The sequence below is a fragment of the Mycetomoellerius zeteki genome, unplaced genomic scaffold (genome assembly GCF_001594055.1).
Source record: "Mycetomoellerius zeteki isolate Tzet28-1 unplaced genomic scaffold, Tzet1.0 scaffold95, whole genome shotgun sequence".
Classification (NCBI taxonomy): domain Eukaryota; kingdom Metazoa; phylum Arthropoda; class Insecta; order Hymenoptera; family Formicidae; genus Mycetomoellerius; species Mycetomoellerius zeteki.
Genome location: NW_017257990.1, coordinates 464,490 through 488,502, shown reverse-complemented (window position 1 = coordinate 488,502; position 24,013 = coordinate 464,490). Strand labels below are relative to the sequence as shown.

Below are 24,013 nucleotides of genomic sequence, written 5' to 3'. Positions count from 1 at the left end.
TACAGGGTGTTTCCAAATTAAATGGCAAAACTTCGGGAGCGTGTAGAGGAGTAAAAAACTAAGAAAAAAAGTCCTATAGACATATGCTCCTTTTTGCTTTGTTTCGCAGGAAATCACGAAAAAAGAAAAAAATATATTTAATTTATTATTTTAATTATTTTATTTATAAACTTTTTAATGAAGATTTTGTTCGAAATGTGCACCTCTTGCAGCAATACAAGCATTGCATCTGTCAAACACGGCTCTTGTAGCAGCCAGGCACTGTTCTTGCGATATTCTGTTCGCTGCAGCTACGATACGATTTCTCAAATGTTGCTCTGATTGAATAGGCGAAGAATAAACTTCTTGCTTCAGAGTACCCCATGCATAGAAATCTAATGGCGTTAAGTCGGGCGAACGAGTTGCCCAATGTACTGCTCCTCCACGTCCAATCCATCGTTGTGGGAATTTTCTATCTAACCAGGTTCTAGCGACTCTGCTGTAATGAGCAGGGCATCCATCTAATTGAAACCACATTTCAGTACGTTGTTGTAATGGGATGTTTTCTAAATAGTCAGAAAATTCATTCTCCAAGAAATTTAGAAAACGGTCCCCATTTAATCTTGCAGGTAAAAAAAACATTTTTTTTCGATTTCTCTGAAACGGAGCAAAAACGAGCATATGTCTATAGGACTTTTTTTCTTAGTTTTTTACTCCTCTACACGCTCCCGAAGTTTTGCGATTTAATTTGGAAACACCCTGTATATAAAATTCATCATGCTACAATTTTATCAAATTTGCAAATAACTGAATTTGATGAAAACGCAATTTTACATAAGATTCAAGATTGACAAAAAATTAAATAACTTTTAAACGATAAGAGAATTTCGCTCAAATTTTACACAGATACTCACACAATTAATAATAAAATAGTCTATGAAATTATTGTACTTTTGGTAATGTTTTGAGATACATACCTACATTTTTAAACATTCGCCATAAATTGTGCATATAATTTAATGTTTATTTATTTTATTATATATTAATGCAATTTATATTTTCGTATTATATAAGTGTATTAAGGCTCTACTATATTCATATCGTAAAATATTATTTATGATGATATTAACTTAAAAGTATTATAAACGTAATATTTGCATTCTGCAATTGTCAAACTTATTTCAGCAAAGTAAGAATTGCAAATACAGCAACAAAATGATTAACGGAACAAGGACTGTATCTCGTCGCGATTTCTTGCATACTATCGGACGTCTTATGCGACCGGAATTAATTAAAGCCGTTCTGACATTATCTTGCATGCTTGCGGTACTTAATTGTATGCAATTATAATCTTCTTTCGTTACACAATCGCAGACTCAATTGCTTCCTGTCGTTGCAATTCGCTCCGCTCGTTGTTGAATGATTCGATAGTTTTAGCGAACGAATATGGTACTGTTTAATCGATTAATATATCGACAATTTGTTCTTTTTCAGAAAGGATGATGGACAGTTTTATAATCGAAGAAAAATACGTGGACCACAGGAAAAATTTGTTGTGAATTTGAACGATATTTCCTCATCAAAGCAGCAATTTAGCAATTTATATAATATCTTTATAAACAATTTGCATTTGACTAATTTGAAAATAGCATAAATAATGAATTTTGAAAAATCTATTAATTTTGTAAAATTGTAGACGAAATTGAATATGTATAACACAATATCGCTCCGTTAATACAAAAGTCAGATAAATAAAGAATTAGCATTATTTGAAAATTCATGACGCGGTTTTAAATAATATAATTAAATATGGAAAGAACAATTTTGTTGAAGTATCTAAAAATTTAGTTAGATACAGATTTAAAAATAGTTTTATTAGACTATCAAAATAATTGTGTAGGACGCTCAAACAAAATAAGCAACACTGTAAAAGTTCATGACACATAGTTTTAAAGAATATAACATATAATTAAATACATACACTGAATAATTAAATACATACACTGAATAATTAAATACATACACGGAAAGAATAATTTTACTGAAGTATCTAAAAATTTAGCTAGATCTGAAAATAATTTTATTGGGTTCACAACATGTAGTTCGCTCAAGCATAACCCATACAGCACCAAAATTCTAAAGACGTTCATAGAACATTTTAAGAATGTACAAATATTCTTAGAACGTTCATATACATTCTATTAATGTCGTGTGCTATCTGGGAATAAGCAATTAAAAATGCAAAAATTTTTGACATTTTAGCAACTCTAACTTGAGTGTTCTGTATAATTATTTTAACTTCTGTATAATTATTTTAATTAAAAATATACTGGACAGATATTGGCTTCTATTTTCATAGTAATTTATTTGGTTATCCTGATTAGATGAGTAAGAAACATTGTTACTTTTAATGTTAATGGTCTAACAAAATTATTTTCAGATATATATATATATATATATATACACTAAAGTTTTAGATACTTCAAAACCGTTTTTTCCATGTATAATTGAAAGTATAACCGGAAAGAAGATAAAGTTATGCATACTATTCTCTAATCAAAACATTATTCTAATTTAGAATTTAAAAAATGCTTTACTAAAAAATTATTAATTTTTAAATATATTACTTTTCTATCAACGAAACGACTATCTTTTGCAGGTATGACGCAAAAAGAAATCGGTCGTCTTAGTTTTTACCAACTTCATAATGTTCCTAATTAACGATTCTCCGCACGTTCGTCGCGCGTGCATGATCAAAAATCGAGTCATTCGCACGCGTCTACGGCCAAGGCTGTTTCGATCGTAACGCGGCTCTTTAAAGACGATTCGTTTACGCTGCATGTACACAGCAATATGGACGGCCTGTATAACGAGACTAGCGAAACGGGTGTCCATTAACGACTGATGACGTTTAACGAGGTGTAGTACATTTTTTTCGCGCTTAACGAGCGACGGACCGCCGCCAATTGCGTTTATGGGAATTGCGTGCGCACGTCGCGACGTAATTCATGAAATCGACATAGTCGAAATAAAAAGCTGTTGCAGCCTGGTCTGACTCTTTATCGCCCGCACCGGTTTTTAATATCAGCTAGCCAGATAGCCGTTAGCGTAGCTTGTACCCAGCGTCGAATTTTCGAATATTGTACGTTTATTATGTTAAACGGGATTCGCGATAGGATTATACGAGTCAGTAACGACGTTATATTTTGTTTTTATGAACATGAGAAACCAAAATAAGATTTTATTATCCTACAAAAGCTTAAAACTTTAAGGTAATACAAAGCTTCGAATATAAATATGTTTGACATAGGAATATATGAATATTTTTTATTTTGAAAATGTAAATATAAATTTATTTCAACTTTCAAAGGATAATTTAGGATAATTCAAGAAACAAATAGAAAATAATTTCCATATTTCTATTAAAGCTTATTTATCATTTGTATCTTTCTTTATTACATCATATTTTATTTTCTGCTGAGATCAGAAAATGAAATCTAATAAGTGTAATCTGATGTAACGCATATTATTTTATATTATTACATTTTAATAAAATTATTTTTGCTAGTATATTATTTTCGTTTAATTATTCAGTTGATTTATATTCTTTTACATGCATATATTTACATTCGATTTCGTAATAAAGATGTGTTATGGAGCAAAATATTAAACTATGATGGACGTTTGCGCGTAAGGTAAATGTCCCAGTAGCCGTACGTTTAGCTTCTCATAAATAATACAATTTATATCAAAAAAGTTTTTAATATAAATATTTAATATAAATATTTGTATTCATTTGAAAACTCAAGACTCCCTTAAGCAAAGAAAAATTATTTGAACCCACTTGTAACAATTATTAATTAAAATATTTAAATAAATAATAGAATGCGTCAATGTACCAGTGTCCGACCACAATTGGAAAATTAATATGCTGACGGAAAATAATAATATAAATAGATGTTTAATGACAAAAGACAACTTAAAGACAACTTAAAGACAATTAAAATTGATCTTTAAGGTAAAAAAAGCACTTGAGATTAATATTAATATAAATAAATAAAGTTTTGTGTAACTGTCCGGACATGTACCTACGTCCGGACATAACCTACGTCCATTTACATAACACTTTATTTATTTAAGTTAATATTAGTCTTAAATACGCTTTTTAAAACGTAATATTATAATTTAATTGTAATCTTTAAATGCAATTAAATTATAATACTGTAATAAAAAAAGCATTTGAGATTAATAATAATAAATTTTGTGTAAGTGTTCGGACATAGGTACTTGTCCGGACACTGGGACGTTTACCTTACGTCATCTTGGTGCTTGTATTGCAGGAGCAATTTACTTTGATCGCGTATCATATACGCTATACATTATAGTCCCTTCACCGCTCACGCTTCCCTTTCGACGCGCATCAGTTTCATTGACCACAGCGGCGATCGATGCTGTCTCTGTCATCCATCTACTCACTTCTCATCTTCTTCACACTTACGACCATTCATTCTCGCCGTCGTCGTGTGTCATGCGCGTTCCTTGAAGCCTACACGGTATCTTGTCGTTACAATTCTAAAAGCACAATTTTCTTAGCATATAAAATTGGCAAGAAAATATTTTTAACGATGAAAATAACTCACAACTTGTTAGTTCTTTTTTCCATCGCAATCTCCGCACAGTTGGAAAATTTGTGTTAAATTTGAAACGTTTTACATGTCCTTAACAGTCCAGCCAATTAAATTATTGTGTTAATTTAATATCTAAATTAAATTATTGTGTTAATTTAATACAAAATGAAAGTAACACAAATATGTAAAAAATTAACACAAAAAATGTAACACGATGAACATTTATAAAAAAATACAAGTAATTTATAAAAGCATATTTATTATATAAATGCGTTCAATGTATTAATTTAACATATTACAAATGTTATGTATTGTGTCATTATGATAAAAAATGTTGAATATCAATTTAAAGCAAAATACTCAAATAATACAATTATGTTAAACACTCGAATATGTTAAAAATACTACATAAAGATTTTAACAAGGATCGGTTTTAATACAAATACAAAATATTTTAATAGATCTTAAATTTAATTCAACGTTTTCTTTACAACGCTTAATTTTAAATAATAAATGTCTTAAAATTAAAAAAATTAAGTTTTAAATTAATCTTTCTAATCATAATCTTTCTTGAGAGATTAATAATAGCTCTATTTCTGACTTTGATTTTTAACCCTTTCTGAATTAACGTATGTCACCCACTCGAAACAATTGTTTTAATTTAAATTCTCTAGTATCTAGAGAGATGCGCGACTTTCGCGATACGCTATATATTCGGTATATTCAGGCTATTGTACAATTAATGTGTTTCTCGCTCGCAGCCATGGCGCATGGCTTTTGTCGGTCCACTCGCATCAAAGAGCGTCCGTCGGACCGAGAGGTAACTCGATTCATCTCTCGTCGGTTGGCGGCAACAGTCGGCGTCGAAACGTTGTTCCACAGGTCGGCACGGAGCTCGCCTATTATTGTTTACGTAATGTTTACGTAACGTCACACACGTACACGCTGCATCAGCGACCGCAGTGCACATGCATCGGCGCAGATTGGCGAAGCGAGTTCGCTTTGAGGCTCGCATCTTACGGAGCAGCGATTTACTATATGCTTAATTTTTTTACGATTTTAGCGACGATGTTCTCCAAAGAATTTTTATCTTTTTGCTAGAATTACATGAAGTGACTAGAAACTTGGAAGCGTAATATCTTGTGGTAATTTATCGTTCATTTATTTCTTTATACAAATCTCAAGTGATAGGGATACTTTTTATTCTGAAAGTATAAATTATAGTTTTAAAGGATCGGGAAAAAACCCAATTTTTCCAATTTTTTCGCGGATTTTTTCGGTTTTTTTTTCCCCAAGGATAGAAAAATTCATTTTGGAAAAATTCACACGTGCTCGTAAAACCTATCACGTTTGCTTCTCGGTTCTTTCCGTAAAGAAAATAATTGCGTATAGGGTATACGGCGGGATAAGTTAACAGAAATTTTGAAATTGTATAAAAGATTGAGGTTGCATAATATATTCAATAAAACATACAAAACATACACTATTGCACCATTAATGTAAGAATTAAAAATATAGAGTCCAAACATCATGTTTATATGATAATAGTAGGTCTAAAAAATAATTTCAATTTAAACTGAATTCGTAACAAAATATTTGAAAAAAAAATAAACTACAAAGAGACACTTCAGGAGTTCATTAGACCGGAGTGTGACAAACTAAGTTAAAAATAACGTTAAATATAAAGTTAAAAATCTGTCTACTTAAGCTTTGCCAAGGAAGGTTAGATTAGGTTTTACTATAATAAAAATAGAAGGATAACTAAAAAATTTTAATAAAAATAATGCTACATAAGTTCATAGATCGCATTAATTTTATAAAGGAATTTAGAAGTTACTATTATTACTTTTACATAGCAAAAACAACAATTTTTCCAAAAAACCAATTTTTTGGAAAAAACCGAAAATTTTCCGATTTTTTCCAGCAATTTGAAAGAAGCGGCTTTTTTTTTAAACTATAGTATAAATATAAGTTTGAATATATTTTTCAATTTTCAGAGGATAATTCAGAAAATGGAAGATAAAAGATAAATTGTTTATAATTTATTTGGCTATCCAGAGAAAAAAATGTGAATTATCAATGATCGTAGGAAATTAAATTTTAATTCGTCTTATGAATGAAGGCAACATGCATTCATTCAGTAAATCTTATTTTTCCTCGCGTCTTGCACTTCGTTCTTATCGCGCAAATCACCTGCACAACATTTTGCGCAATCTTTAATTTACAACGAGATACGTTTTACAGATAATCCTATGAAAAAAATCCGCCGTTTCCGCTGAGTTCTGATCGGGATTTATCGCTACAAACCACGACGTATATTATTTTACAGACCGAGTGAACGATATTCGGCACTTAAATCCGTATCACGTTTCACGACGAACGATCGCTTATCGGCATTTTCGAGACAGAAATTACTGCGTGCGGAATGGAACGGACGTGGATGAAAGTGGTGAATAAATGCCCTGCGAAGGAAGAGAGAGAGAGAGAGAAAAGAAAGAAGAGAGTTCGATTTCGCGATGCGGCAAGACGATCACACGTTGACGCGCGAATCATTTCATATTATTTTTCACGAGAAGCCTGTGAATAACATTACGATTTATATATCGTGCGGAGAGCTTTGCACACTGAAGACAACGACGAGTCTTTAAGGCATGAAAGGGTGATTTAGCGAACGACGTCGATCGCGCTCCCGGGAATTATTAACGACGTGCGCACCTTCCGTTCCAGGTTCCATCACTCCCTTTGAATTCCTTCCTCCGTCAGCGTCTCGCTTCCTTACCCTTCGTGAAGAACGATCATTTGCGTCGCGATCGTAAGATTCTCGAGGAAAAATTGCATTAACCACGGAGTGAGTCCTGGTAATGTTGTCGCGCACGACGGTGGCGACGAGTTCGCTTTATCACCGAATACTCTCAAGTAAAAGCGCGCGGTTTCGCATAGGTTGCATAATGGAGGTTTCTTTCATTACGATAGTTGAGATCAATAGATTACGGAACGATAATAAATCATATCGGTCTCTTGAGGATTGCTCCCTCCTTCTTCTATCAATAGTAAATTTAGTTTTTTAATGTGATTCTCTGATATTTCTTGGTATTTTCTCTCTCTTTCTCTCTCTCTTTTTCTTTTTTACATCGGTTATGCTATATAGTAATTCGTGACGCCCTGATTTTTGCTACACAGTAAAAAAATATTTTGTACTTGTGTTAAAATCAGTCCTTGTTAAAATGTTTCTGTTGAATTTTTATTCAAGTGATAATTTAACATAATGTTATTGTGTCACTTAAATATTTTGTGTTAAATTGATATTCAACATTTCTTAATGTTAAAATAACCATTTATAAATAAATAAACGAATAACATAAAAATAGCGTATTCTAAGATATAAATTCTAATATCAATTAATAAAATGTATGTATTTTAATTTAACATATTATAAATGTTAATTTTATCGAAGAAATATGCTTCCACAATTTGTTTCCAAATTGTGTCAATTTTACATTTTTTGTCAATTTTACTAATTGTAAGTTTTTACGTAATATTTGTATAACTTTCTAATTACATATTCATCCTGTATTAAATTAACACAAAGATTTAGATAGGTGACATGTACGTACATCGTTTAATACATGTCATCTATCCAAATTTTTTACGTCACATTTCACATGTCACAAAAATTTGAGACATGTAAAATGTATTAAATTTAACACAAACTTTTCAACTGTGCATTTAATATATTTTTTAATTATTAGAGGTTTCTATAAAAAATTCGCACGATATATTTTTTATCTGTACAAGTTAACTTTATCCAAATGACAGTTTGTTTTTTTGTAATTGCAGGCTGAGGACCTCCTGGACGACATCCTGTCGTTTGAGGCTGGTTCCTTGGGTGACGGACTGAAAGACGGCCAAGCCGGAAGTCTCACAAATATACCGGAGCTTCAAATTAAACCAGAACCTCTTTTGCTCACTGAGGCAGAGATTCATGCTCTCGCGAAAGATAGGCAGAAAAAGGATAATCACAATATGAGTAAGTCAAGAACCACTCTCCTCGATTAAGTTGCAAAAAATTTGTGCCTTGCATTTTTTAATATCAATTTTTTATTAAAAAAGTTTTTTCGTTTTGAAATTATAATTGAGCTGTAATTATTTTTTTAATATTTAATAACATTAATTTATGATAACACCTCTATGATTGCATTACAGTACTTATTAAATATTGATTTATTGATTCTAATTAATTACATAGAGATAATACAATTTATGAAATATTCAAATAATTAATTACATGTAAGTTTTGATATCCGTTTTTCAAAGTTGATATCCAAGTTTCAAAATTACTATTACAGTGATCTATTATAAGAATGTTGCCTGCTTTACTTTTCGTTAAAGAGAGTTTATTGACGCTCGTTGCATCATCATATTTAAAATTTCGTGCTCGAAATTTACCTTGCGCCTCTCAGACACATGGCTTTTGTAATAAGATTGATGCTTTAATCCTGCTTCTTCATACGCAGTGTCACTTTGAATTGTCACTCGATCGACACTTTGCAAGCAATTACTTGTTTGCCCGTGTAGAAATAATTGATAAGCGCCACTGTGCAATTTACACCTCAACAGTAGCAATCGGCGGTGCCATGACGTCGTTATTGTTACCGGTATTTACTACACTTATATCAATACATGCTGTCTGCGACATAAGTGGACTATTTAAATGACAATGAAAAAGAGTATTGCTATGCCCCGTGTTGTGTCGTTGCAATAGTCGTCTATTATTATTACAAATGTAGTCAATTAAACTTACGTCTGACTGTTATTTGTTAACGCAAACAACGGCGGCGATCGAATATAAGCATTGTCGACGTGAATGATCATATTTTTATGCTGTTATACCGAAGTCATTTTTCTAAATTTAGTTCTAATTTTTGAAAAGAGAGACAACTTTTAATATTTTCTAATAATTTTTTTATGCCAAATGATGTTCTGAATATAATAGACAGAATCTATAGTTATTTTCAATATCTTTATTTTTCTTTTACGATCTTTATTTTTCTTACTACTGCACGCAATCTTAGTTTACTAATGATAAAGAAGCTGAATTAAAAGATTGTTTAAGAGACGCAGATGCATACGTATGAAACATAATATTCTTGTTATCAAAAGAAGTTTGCATCACGTATGATATTTCATGTACATACTTGTACAATATCTTACAATAACGTACTTTCAATTTAATGAACAAACAATTTAAATGTTTAAAAAATTCAGTAATATATTCTATAATAAATTTTAAAGATGCTTATTATCATCAGTAATATTAAATTGCTTGTTAATTTAATTTGTGATATTACTGGAGATTCAATTTAGGACTGTGTTTCAAGACTGATAAATAATCAACAAGTAGTTTGCTTGAACTGAACATTATAAAATTCATGCAAAATGTTATTAAACACCAAGACCCGCTTTGACTGAACTTTGATTGAAATAGTTTTTTTGGTTATTTGTATTAAAAAATTTAGATATACGTAGATTTCAAATACGATAGTTTTAAGATGCATACACCCTGCAAAAACATTACGATCAATTCCATGAAAAAATGTTAAATGTCGAAAATTAATAGGATCATTGTTGAAACTCTCATTAAAGTGACGAAATGGATTATTCCCTTCACGGCGGATGTAACAAGCGACTAAACAATTTTCGAGCCACGATATTCGAACAGTACCGGGCTTTTACCAGGCTGCTGCGCTGTCGGCCTCTGTTTTACGATGCGATACACGTTACGTGCCGAATCGCGCGATTGTGTTCGCGGTGATCCTGTAAATTTGACCGAGTAATCAGTGAGCTTCAATTATCTCGCCTCGCTTTCCGGCGCGGTGCAATAAAAAACTTAGCTGCACATGCGCGAATTTTTCGAGTCGAGTGTGGAAGTGCGTACGTATTACAGATATGCTTTATTACATCTAGATTTGTACGTTTACGAGGAAACAGATGCTATTATTCTTTTTCCCATTTTGACAAGTTTTGAATAACAAATCTAGGTCAAGATGAGAGATATTTAGATATGTACTTTTTTAAATAAGTGTTATTAGATGTGTCAATAGTGAAACGTTACCATGAAAAAATTGATTTTTGCGTTTTAATTGCAGTTGAAAAATTTGTGTTAAATTTAATACATTAGTATCCCAAATGGTGTACCCAATTTGTGATAATTTAATACAAGATAAATATGTTAGGGAGTAACACAAACATTATATAAAAAATTAACACAAAAAATTAACACTGATACAAATGGCAAGCAAATTGTGAAAGTACATTTCTTTGATAAAATTAATATATTTTCTTCATTTATCTGAGAACTTATAATTTAAAATATATATATATATTTTAAAAATTCAATACAAAAATTTTAATAAGAATTGGTTTTAATACACATACAAAATATTTATTAATAGAGAAAACAAAAATTTAATGATTTCTATCTTGTTGGTGTAATTCTAGTTTGTTTGATTCGTAATTGCGATTTCAAGAATAGCAGATGTCAACTTAATATTATACATAATTGAGCAAATTTTTGTAAAAATAAATTACTACGTATACATAAAAATGAAATAATAATTAATACATATTAAAATTGATTTCTTTAATCAACAATTCGATTTAATGAAAAAGATGCACATCATTATATATTTTTTAACTACTGTATGTAGTTTTTTCTAGATGTAATTTACTGTTTTTTCACTACCTCACCGTTGTCTCTCGCGATTAAGGCGTCGCTAAAATTATAAAAAATGGCATGGCTGCGGCGTTCGCAAACGAAACAAGTGGAAATCGTGGGCGGTGCCGGGGGTCGTATTGGGAGGAACCGGAGCATCCAATTTTCCGAAAACAATCGAGGACGTAATGAAAGTCCAGTTGACCGGAGCGGCATGGTGGAATCGGGATCGAATTTGTAAGAGAGAATGGAGAAATAACGACCGCAGAGCACGCGAGAACATCGGAAATAAAATAGGAATTCTGTAAAAATAGTCGCGCCGTCGCGCCGCTAATTCACCCCCTATTTGTCTCGCCACTTATCGACTACTATTGTGCATCCCCGCGAGGTGCATTGTCGATTGTACAGCGTTCTACGTGCACTATACGTATAGAGAGACAAAAGAGGTGCTTATCGAGGTGTAAGCCGTCTTTTTCTGCGCGATCGATATGTATGCAACACGAGTCGATTTACAAATGTGTCTTTTCAGTAATTTGTATAATCTTTCTCTTTTTCTCTATCATTAATTACTGCTTTCTCAAATCTGTTCCACTCAAGGAACGTGATCAAACGATTTCACTACCGCTTCAGTTGTATATATTATACATTCAAGTATTATAATCGATTTTTAGACACTTTAAATTTTTTTGTGAATCGAATAAAAATGTCGAAATTTTTTCTAAAAAAAATTGATCTTAAATCCAGTAAATTACGTTAATATCAGAGATCTGGAATATTTTACTCAGAGAAAAAACATAGTAGTGACATAGATGATAACTATGCAAGTTTTATATGTAGGATTAAGGATGTAACTATTACATATAATGTATAAAATGAAATTTAATAAAATGAAAAAATTATGAAAACCATAAAATTTTTCTACATTGCATGAAAGGAATACAAAAGTTTGACAACGATTTAGAACTTGAGTCAAAATTTATTTTAATAAGAAGTAGACCTTTTAAAAAATAATTTAAACAATAAGAAAATCCTGGTAGAAATTTCATGCATTTTTTGAGCAGTTACTAAACAGTTATACCAACTTCTGTCTAGTAACTGAGAAGGAAAACTACTTAGAATCTCAATCAGAATGTAACGCTGTGTTTGCAGTTACTGCACACAAAAGTTGTGTAAAATCGAAATCCATTTACTGAATAGAAACACAACAAATAATGGATATTAAATTGATTAATAAGCAAGCTAACTACTCATAAAACGGACAGAATAAAACTCGAGTTTTTATCCATTTCCTACTCACAATCAGTGGCACAACTAATGAGAATACAGTAATATTAGATTGTAACTGGATAAGTGTTTAGGAAAACTGCATACATTTCTACCAGAGAACTTTTTATTTAAATTAAATTTTTATTATTATTATTATTATTAAACTTATTATTATTAAACATTTTAATATAAATTTTGTTTATATTAAACTGAATTCCTTGTTTTATATTATGTTTAAATTTAAACTTAAAATTGTATCATTAAATATAAATATTATTCTCTTTGAACTGTTTCATGTATACATATATTTATTTATATAGGGAAAGTATAAATTTCCAATTCCAGTCATTTGTGTGTTGCAGAGATTATATCATTTGATGTATTCTTAATGTACATATATATAGTTGAATAAATTATTTTATACTTATTGCAACTAAAGCTGATTATGAAAACTAATAAATTTTCATAACCGTTCGGTTTTAATTGCAATAATTATGAAATAGTTTATTTAATTAAGTACATTAATTTTATATATAAAACTTATAGAGTTGTCACTTATATAGTTATCTTCACTGTAAATATTTCTTTTTCCTCTAAATGTATAAGTTCAACGTATTCGCTGAAGAAGTCTGAGCTAAAATACACACGAAGAAAATCCCGATTTTTATAATCGTAGAACAGAAAGCAAACGACTCGTTATTTATCCGCTTGTAGCGTTCGTAATGCTCACTGGGAAGTGTAAGTTTGCATTCTCTTTCGTAGAGAAACCCGGGCCAAGGCTGACAAGAGGCTTTTCTCTAATCTTTGCCCGTATCTCGCGGATAATTCCTTCCGGAAACCGGGGTTGGCTGATTGATGAGACTCGTCGTCGTCGATTAGGAAGGCGTGTCTCTTGATTCCGAGTGAAAAGCATAGGTTCGCGCATCTTCCCGACAGAATCGGGTAGGTTCGATCTTCATCGCCATCGTTTGTCCCGTCCTCATCCACATCGATTTTTCATTCTGCCTCACGCTCCTCTGAATTAACTATCGTAATCTAATCAGCTGGATCAGAGGAAATTCCCTCCCGTCCTCATTGATGCCCACTCTTCTCTCCGTCATTCCTCCACTTCTCGCTCTCTGCTTCTTTTTCTCTTTCTCTCCCCCGAGGCGAATCGAATTCGAGAAAGGAAGTTACAACTTCCTTAAAGTTTTCAAGGCTGCTCCTTCATCTCTTTGCGCGCGTGCGAATCTCCTCGATCTTGTATCCTTTATAGCCCTGTTCTATCGTTCTGTTTACAAATATTTGTCTCTGTATGAATCAGCAATTTGCAGAATTTAGTTTAGCATGACGTAGATCTGTGATGCACTTTGAAGTGCTTCAGAATTGGATGTAGATCTTATTTGGAATCGATTTTTCCTTAACTATATTTGACTTCCACAAAGTCAGAATATTTTCTTGTAGCTTAAAAATTTTATCTCGGAGGAGTCTTTTAATTCAATGTTTTCTTTGTTTCTCAAAGATCAAAATTCAGAATTTCAAAATTGAAGTCTCTCTCTTAATTGTAATTTCTTAAATATAATAAATATAATTTCTTATCCACTTTTTGTACCTTCAGAAGTATCTTGTTTTGGATAACAAAAAATGAAAAACATAAAAAGAGTAACAAGAGCTCTAAGAATTTACTTTCTTGATTTACTTGTATAAGATTATTGACAAACTGGAAATTAGTTTATTATCTTGGTTTGTAATTTACTACTTATAAAGAGTGAAATATTTTGTTCGTTTTCCGTTAACTTTTGCTTTCGATCTACGATTCTTCGCATCCGGAGTCGATTAATTCCAATGGAAATAAAATATATTTATTGATTTTTGACGGATAAAAAAGCAAAAGAAAATTAATCGACCATTCCATATCTTTTATTTTCATCGTTCCGTATGTTTCATTTATGTCATTCATAGGTAGTGATGTTTCTGTCCGATACGCACTTTGACAAATTTACTTTTCCGGTAGCTTATCCCCCTTACAATCGCGATATCGGCACTGTTCACCGATAGCCAAGCGGGTTGACCTCTCGCACCTCCGTTCGAGAGATACCTGGCCGGAATAATCGATCGAGAACGGGGTCACGTGCCAGCGATAGGACGATCCGGTTCGTAGTCTTTCCGCAGGGGAGATACGCTATATCCTCCGGAAAGCGCGATATGCTTTCCCGAATAACTTCGATACGAGACAACGATACTTCGGATATATCGAGAGACGGGGCGATTTGACCCTCGACAATTCGCACGCGCGTTCAGGACGACAACGACATAATTTATTACGATCGAGCAATCGAAGGATACCGCGTTTGCTTCCAATCGTGTCAAGTGGTTGTAAATTCAAGGAGAATATTGTAATAGTCCGTAGGTAGATTTATAGAGCGTAGCGTCTAAGGAAATAGAGGTAAAATCTATATCTTTGCCATCTTTTTTCTATTAGAATTATAACTAAAAAAGAAACGAAAATTCTTTTTCGTTATTACACAGTAAAAAGCATTTTGTACTTATGTTAAAATCGATCTTTGTTAAAATTTTTATATTAAATTTTTAACATACCGAAATGTTAATTTAACATAATATGATTGTGTTATTTGAAAGTTTTGTGTTAAATCGATATTCAATATTTATTAAAATAACATAATTTATGAGCAAGTGAACAATTATAACCCCTTTGAGGGGCATATTTTTTTCTACCTAATGGATTCCTGTGAAATCTTGCAATTTTATGTTTTTTGGGTCGTTGATTGCGAATCTGAAGTTAGATTTCAAAAATTTGAAATGGTAGATCCAATATGGCTGCCAGGGGTAATTTAGTGCAATCTGAATGAATATGGCTTCCGCGTAATTGCACTTCCAATTTTTCGACTTTTTTGGAAAGATAAAAGTCCAAACTTTAGTGTTAGACCTTTCTAAAGTTGCTGGAGCATCTGGTTTATGCGTTATAAATTTATGAAAATGATAAAAAAGACATTTTTGAGAGGTGAATTCTTCTTTTTTTAGAAACCTTACATGAGAGACAATTTTTAAGGCCATATTCGTATTCAGATCTTATTTACTAGAGAACGATCTTTCATGACAAAAATGCAAATAACTTCAATCTGCTACTTGAGATATTTCAATCTGCTACTTGATATGTTTCATTCATTACATTATAAGTTATATGTAAAAATTAACTTTCGGAGGACCTAATTTTCTATATAATTAATAATGTGAGGTTCTTTAGATGTACCATTTGTGAGACACGTTAGATGTATTAAATTTAAAACAAATTTTTTAACCATGTGACAAAAAATTTTATTATTCCACAAACTTATCTAAAATAATTTCTACAGTATTATCATCATATAAATATTTGATTTTCAACCTTAATAATAGCCGATTGTGGCAATTAGTATCCTCCATTCAGATCTGATAAGATTTCTCATCTGATACGTTAGGTAACCAGACCAATTCTTTAATAAACACGAGGCGAATGCCTTCGAATCAAAAACTCGAATCATTCAAGACGAGTCGTTCTCACACGCTGAGTCGCACCATTTAGCAGACGAATTAACAGACGATCTATCTATCTATCTATCTATCTCATCTGTCGTGAGCGAGCCATGATTGATGTGCACAATTTCCGTTTTCAGTTGAACGACGGCGGCGTTTCAACATCAACGACAGGATCAAGGAGCTCGGCACCCTCCTGCCCAAGACCAATGACCCGTGAGTACGAATCTCTTTTCTTTCACCACTTCTCCTACTTCTTCTTCGCTTCTTCCTTGTTCCACGTCACACGCTCGCTTCCTCTCTCGTTCCACCTCTGGCCATCGCCACCCCGTTCCTCGTAGTCCTCTTATTCTTTGCCTTTGCCTTTTGCACATTCCCCACGGACCATTATTTCCTGTTCGTGACCCTTTACGACGAGTTAGTCCAGGTCAGGTGCTCGAGACGAGAGGCTTTCACCGGAAGTCCATTCTTCGTCCCTTCCATCCTTCTTTCCTTCGCTTTTCCTCCTTTCTCGCTGGCTCCCCACGGCTGCTCGTTCTTTCTTCCTTTACTTCAGCTTTGTTTCCCGTTCACCCTGCCGCGCAAAGCGCCACGCTTTCTCGTTTTAGGATGTCCTTCAACTCAGTGAATGAACGCAAATGCGAAGGAAGAATAACGCCGCGAACCAGAAATATGAGGAGACGAGATTAAAAAACACCAAGTTTGTTGTTTATTCCTCATGTTACTGCACGTTCCGACAATGCCGGACATACGCGTTCTTGTATCCTACATAAGGTACATTACAAAAATTAATCTTTTATGGCACTTCGCGCATTCTAACTCGAAAAATTTTTCTTTGATATTTAAATTTAGGAAACACATTTTAGAAAATGATATATTTTCTTGAATATACTGTAAAAATGGAATTTAGTGTAATTTAATTGTTTCCGAGTGTTTTATTCAACTATGATTAATGTAAATATCCGTTAATGTTAAAAGAAACAAATACGATTTATTATGCATAGTATTTTAATATTTAATATTTAACATCGTATAATCGTGGCACTTCAGTTTTTCTTTTTGCGATGTTGATTTCGTTACGATAGGAGATAATTTTAATTTAAGCATATGTATTATTCAATACATTAATTATTCGCCATTCTATTGAGTTGTAGCCTCATAAAAAATCTTATCTATATCGTTCGACATTTATGTTTGAAGGGATTTATTTAACTGTAAAATCTTCAGCTTGCTAAATCTTCGGCTTGTTAAATCAAATTTTGCTTTTTCCAAACCGTAATACTAGCCGTAATCGGTTGCCAGGTCTCCAGATTTCAACTGGAGACTCCAGTTTTTAGGATCAATCTGCAGTTCTCCAGCAGACGGTAAAAATCTCCAGTTTTTCGTTCACGTGGGGTATTTATTAATTACATATTTAAATTACGTGGAAAGTAATAAAAAAGTCTGCGATTATGTTCGCAGTTTATGTTATTTTACGAATAATAAAAAAGTTTGTAATTGTGTTCGTACTGTATGTATAAATCTTGTAATAATAATAAGAAGGTCTCTGTGATTGTGTTGATACTTTATGTTGGTCAAATATTAATAACAAAAAGAAAGTCTATAACAGTGGTCGCAAAACACGAATTAAACCCTGTGCCTTTTTCTTTTTTCTTTCTTTTTTTTTAATGAAACAATCGGCCGGTCTCCAGTCGAAATATGAAATCTCTAGCGCACGAACCTTCGGGCCCCAGCCGTACAGTGCTCGGGACCTGGCAACCGTGGCCGTAATGTATAATTGACTGATGAAATTTATTTATAATAATTATAAAATAAACCTAATTGATAGTTTAGAGTTTAGAGTTTAGAACAAAATTCTATTATTCTATTCTTTCTATTTCTAATTATTTGCAAGTTTTATTTGCAAAATTACAAAAACCTTTTTTGATAACGAGTTAATAACTTTTAGGCAAAAAATGCATTGCGGTGCAAATTATCTCAAATGAGTATTTCGAGCAAAAATGTTTCTTCTTATTGTTAGTCATGCATCGCATCGGTGATGGAAGAGACGTTTGTTTTCTTTGCCGTTATTTTTCACGGGATTCTATGTCGACGATCAGTTCGTGTCTGACCTGTTTCGGACATGATCCCTGACACGAATCTTCTCGAGACTTCTTCGACACACGATGGACGTATTAACGAGCGACCCTTTTGCATAGAATAGCCGAATGGATCCGTCGTTCATTTATCAATCCGACGATCGATCCATTTGTCTGCGTCAACATCCGACGAACTTAAAAACTCCTTCTTTCGGGTTCGGCAGCCTCTTCTCTTGTGCTCCTCATTTCTTTGAATATCGATTCACGAAAAACTATGGAAAAATCCGAACAAACTAGTTCGTGGCTAATGTTAATTGTGTAATATTCAACTTTATTAACGATACGAAATCTTTATGCAATGATAAAAATGTATTTACTTTGACAAATAAGATAAAAATGTATTGACTTTGATTTCGCAACCAATAATAAAAAAATTAGATCGTTTTGAGTCGTCACTATTAAATTTTCTAGAAAATGGAAAAACTTTTTTTTAACTTGACAGAAAATTGTTGGCTAACAAAATAATATCGGTCAAAATAATATATTCTTAACGTAATTAAATGTCATTTTTGTCATTTTAGTTTCACAATCCTTAAAAAACAGCCTTTTTAAGTTGTGACGATTTTGACAATTTAAAAAAATCATTCTTCTTTACGATTTGCAAAATATTTTATGAAATTAAGTTAGTTAGTCACTTTCGATTACTTACTTTTACGTTAGTTACTTTTACTTTTTACTTATTTTTATAATGTCATAAGTTAGTTTATTTTTTATGGTTGATAGAGTAAAATTTACCTAACTCATTCGTAATAATTCATTAGTATAATTCGACAGTCGCGTGTTTTTCTGGTTGTCATTTTTGAAGTAAGGGAGCAATATGATTTTTTTTTAATTGTATCGACTTCCATGTTAAAATTATCGTCTGCGTTATCGTCTATAATTTTGATTAACTTTAGAAGGAAGTAAAAATTTATGGAGAGATATTATAATCAACACTGAGGAAATTGACTAATTACTAAAAATCCTTTATTTAAAATATAATTCTTCATTTTTGTTACCAACGTTTTTCACGCAAACTCTTCGCGCGAAGAGAGACGCAAAATTCGTTGTTCATAATTATTGATTTAACATATTGTAATTTACGTTATTTGCGCCCGATGAAGGAGAAGCGTGCAGGATGGCGTGCGTTCTTTATCTGCCGTCATATTCCCATCATATTTTTCGACACGTCACTGATAGATGCGATAACGCGAGCACGCTTTGGGATTAACGTGTTCCACGTCTCGAATTTCTCTCTCGATATTTCGGAGCTGACGAGATGAAACTGATGAAAGTTGAATTAATGCGGCTTTACCTCGATTGTGTTTGTCAGCGATAATTTATACTCCGTTTCAATGCCTCTCTGGAATTGCATTTAACGCGCATTTTAAATTTCCCGATTGACATTCTGGTCTCGCGTGTATATTCGAACCGCATTGTCCACGCATCTGTGCATTGCGTGCAACATTAGTACGCACATACGTCCTCGATTCACCAAGCGCCTTTTATCTAATGACGCTCATTACATCGATAAGACAATGGCGTGCAGTCGCTGCAAACGTGTGATAATGCTTCGGGGCCTATCGCGAGTGATAAAGATAAATTGTCAACCGTGTATCAAGTACATACATATTGCACAATTTTCTTCATGGGTGCGAGTTTACTTGAAAAAAATTTGATATGAATCAAGCGGATATAAAACAAATATTTTTAATCAAGATAGAGATAATTCAATGAATTTATAATCTTTTTATTGTAAATAACATAAAACATGTTAGAAATCCAACTCTTAATTACAGATTGTCAATTATTATTAATTTTCATTGTATTTCATAAAAAATAACGCAGTTTTACATTTAACATATTTCACGTTTTCTAAATAACTGTTCATACAAATTTTTGTGTTAATTTTTAACACAAGATGAGTATAATGTTACAAAGTAGCACAAATATTATATTATGTAAAAAAATTGAAGTAACTCATTCATATTTATGGCCAAGACTAATTCTTAAATATAAAATTTTATTCTTTAGACATATATTTAACTATACATATATGCAATAAAAATAACTGCACAATTGTGGGAAAATTTAGTTTTATTTTTCTCAAAGTCGCGGCTGACAAAATTTGTTCGTATTAATCGTATCCAGTAAGGAAGGGAGAATAAATGTCAGTAATAACGCGCGTTAGAACTTCTTGTAAGTGTCTAGGCGTCTTCTCTGTAACGTCTTTCTCCTGTAGGGTTTTAGTTTCGGCTTTGGCTGGGAACGATATCAAGCAGAACGCGGGTAAACTCGGCGCGATAGCGCGCCTGCGATAACGAAGTAGAGCCCTGGTTCTAAAGACACCGGCAAACACGGCACAGATTTCTCTTCGTCCCTTCCTCCGGTGCTAGTGTCTCCGTTCATCGCGTTCAAGTTTCGGAATAGTCCTCGTTTCCTATGAAACGCCCCGAATCCTCGCCACCCTCACGCTCCTTACGTCGTTCCTCATTAAGGCGAGCGATGGAGAGAAACCCCCGTCGATGCACTTGGCTGTTTATTGTTCATCGTGCAAACTCGTTTCCGACGCGCGTGCAAGTACGAAAACCGCGCGCGACTAGGAGTCGTGAAGGAGGCCTGAAACGCGCTGCCGATGTCACTCCATCTCTGACGAAACGCGGAATGTTTAACTATTCGATCGCATGCTCCTTAACAATAATGAAACGGTAATTGAATCTACGAACTTGCACGACGCTATGTTGAAACAGTTCTTTAGCTAACTAAATAATGGCCTACATTTTTGCCATACCTACATTCGGCGTTTATCCAACATATGAAGGCTGCTTTTGATGTCAACACAAATAAATGAAGATTAATTAGCTATATGATAGATAGCGTTTCTTAAGCGTGTCAATCAAAAGTGACACAACTTAAAAAGCTTTATTTTGAAACTGTTATCATGAATGAGTCAAATAAACACTACGTATCAATCATCAAAAATAAACTAACTTAATTTTATTAAAAATTATCGAAATTGTTACAACTTAAAAAGGATAGTTTTTCAAAATATCGTCGAAATCGTTACAATTCAAAAAGAGTAATTTAAAAAAAGGTCGTAAAAATCATTAAAACTCAAAAAGAGTAGTGTTTTAAGAGTTATGAAATCAAAATGATAAAAATGACATTTGATCATGTTAAAAATATATTTTTCTATATACAGGATGTCCGAAAACTAGCGCATCAGAATATCATAGTAAGATAGAGCGGACTAAACTGAGTCGAAAAGTCTGAGTCTACCATTTTGCAATTTTCGCAATAGTTAACGAGATATTTTGCTATGATATTATGATGCACTAATTTCCGGACAACCTGCCTATATTACTTGATTACTTTATAATTTTCTGTTAAGTAAAAAGTAACTTTTCGCTTTTTCTAGGAAACTTAATTTTTTGAGTTGTGTCACTTTTGAAGCAAGGCAGCTATGTATAGTATGAGAATATAGAAAAAGTATCTTGCATTAAAATTTATTGATTAAAAAGTTATCGTGGTTGTACAATGGATCCAATTATAAGTGTTCGGTAGCAAAAGTTGGCAAAACCCGCATTGGTTTTGTGGAAACTACATGTAGCGATTCGGAATGTTAACTCGCATTAACTGGAAACACGGCAACAGAATTCCCGTTGAATCCAGAAAATCCGTAAATCGTGAACAATTCAGTAAATTCACTGTTGAAAAATATAAGCGCGCTTTTCTCTTAGGTAAAATTAATAAAACATCGAATTCGGTGTAGTAATCGTGTTTACGGAGAAACGCAGCTCGCGGGTCGAAGTACGCGAACCCTCAGGGCCACAAATTCGCTCGTCGCGAAGTTGTATGGAACATGACGACGCCTCACGTGGAAAAGTGATGTTTTATGCAATATACCAGCGGCTGTTTGATTTCGGAGTTTGCTCGGCAGGCGCAAAATCTCGCGAGTCATGCAGCGACGCGCCCATTCGCGATCCGCGATCGCGCGTGAATTTAATTACAGTTTTGTCGAGGTAATGTAAATTATTAGCAGCATCACGAGAGCATTTGCGCTGTTACAAGAAACGTGGACCATTTTACCGCAAAGCATAAAACAGTAGATAATTATTAATTATTTGTAGTTATGCTGCTTTGTAATTTACTATTATATTTCATGTTCTGTAGCTTTATTTTAAATTGTTTTAAAATGTGCTTTACGCGATTGGAAAATTTGTGTTAAATTTAACACATTTCACCCAAATGATCCATTCAAATTTTTGTATTAATTTAACACAAGATAAATTTGTTAGAAAGTAATACAAATTTTATATAAAAATTAATATAAAAATGTAACACTGACACAATTTGGAAATATTCTTTAATAAAATTAATACTTTTATATATATAGTAAGTTAAATTAACACGCATTTTATTTATTTATCTTGGAATTTATGTTTTAAAACTATATTATTATTACGTTACTGTATTATTATTTGTTCATAAATTATATTATTTTAACGTTAAGAAATATTGAATATCAGTTAAAAATTGTTAAAAATTCAACACAAAGATTTAACAGAAACTTGTTTTAACACAAATACAAAATGCTTTTTACTGTGTATGAGTATAAGTTTCGAGACTAAATAATTTCCACAAGTTAAAAAAACTTTTATTTGATACTTTATTTTCTTGTGTATTATTACGATCGTCGTTTTTATTTGTGTTAAATTAATTTGAAGATTTTTTTGCAAAAAACAGACTTGCGAAAGTACGCAGGTTGTTGTCTTAGTTTTCCTCCCATATCCTCAGGATTTTGATAGCACTTTTTGATTGCGTTTAAGGGTGCAATACTCGCATCATGGTTCAATCCTTCTTTTCTCGCAAGATAAAGCGGAGGATTATGGTTTCTCGAGGGAGTATTCATCGTGGAGTCCACGAAGGATGGATGTGTCGCCGAGACATGACGAATGCCACCTTATCATAGGCTTTCTCCTTTGCAAATGCCGGCAACTTGCGATTTTTCGGGCGATAAATTGACGAAACGATTTCGTCGTAAATCAACGGCTGCGCGGCGTGAAGGGAAAAAAGTGTGAGTAACGACGAAAATCCGTGAGTGTTGTTCCCGAGTTTCGCATGGGAATATTTAAATCACGACGAAGAACTCTCACGGCAAATCTTTGGTGTCCGTTACGAGAAATTTCATATTGGTCTTGCGTCGCGTCGCGTCAATGGTTTTCGCTAACCCTTCGAATATTTGTCACGGCACGACACATAAGATTGACGACGCAAATGAGCTATCGATATCAATGTCAAAAAAAGCGTGATTAATGATCATATCGGAATGGCATATCTGTGAAAGATAATCTAATTTTTAGATAATCTAATTTTTTCCAGCTGTATAAGTTTAATTACAAATACTGATTTGTATTATCGCAAAAATTACATAGTTTACAGATAATATCTGTACCTTATCAGATATATCTTATCTCTTGAACATGTTATTGATCATCTACGAACAATACTATTTTGTTTTCGAGAAAAAAACGCTACCTGCGGCTGCATTATACAATCTATACTTTCTTTTTCCAATCTCGACATTTTTATGTGATATGACTCGCACCACATATTCCGTAAAAGTTGATACAGACTTGTTGCGTATCTGTATATAGTATCATCGTTTCATATCAAAATTGTGTTTTAATAATGTAAACACAGTAAAAATCATTTTGTATCTGTGTTAAAACTGGTCCTTATTAAAATTTGTTTCTAACTCTATACTCGAGTGTTATTTTAATATAATATGATTATGT

General features: G+C 32.7%; 1 protein-coding gene across 1 annotated transcript in view; it reads left to right on the top strand.

Annotated features, from left to right (window-relative positions):
• The window catches only part of Mitf (transcription factor Mitf), a 96,051-nt gene that overhangs the window by 61,646 nt on the left and 10,392 nt on the right, over nucleotides 1–24,013 (top strand). The window contains 2 exon segments of the mRNA XM_018460601.1: nucleotides 8,445–8,634; nucleotides 16,239–16,314. Coding sequence (XP_018316103.1) covers nucleotides 8,445–8,634; nucleotides 16,239–16,314 — 266 coding nt within the window.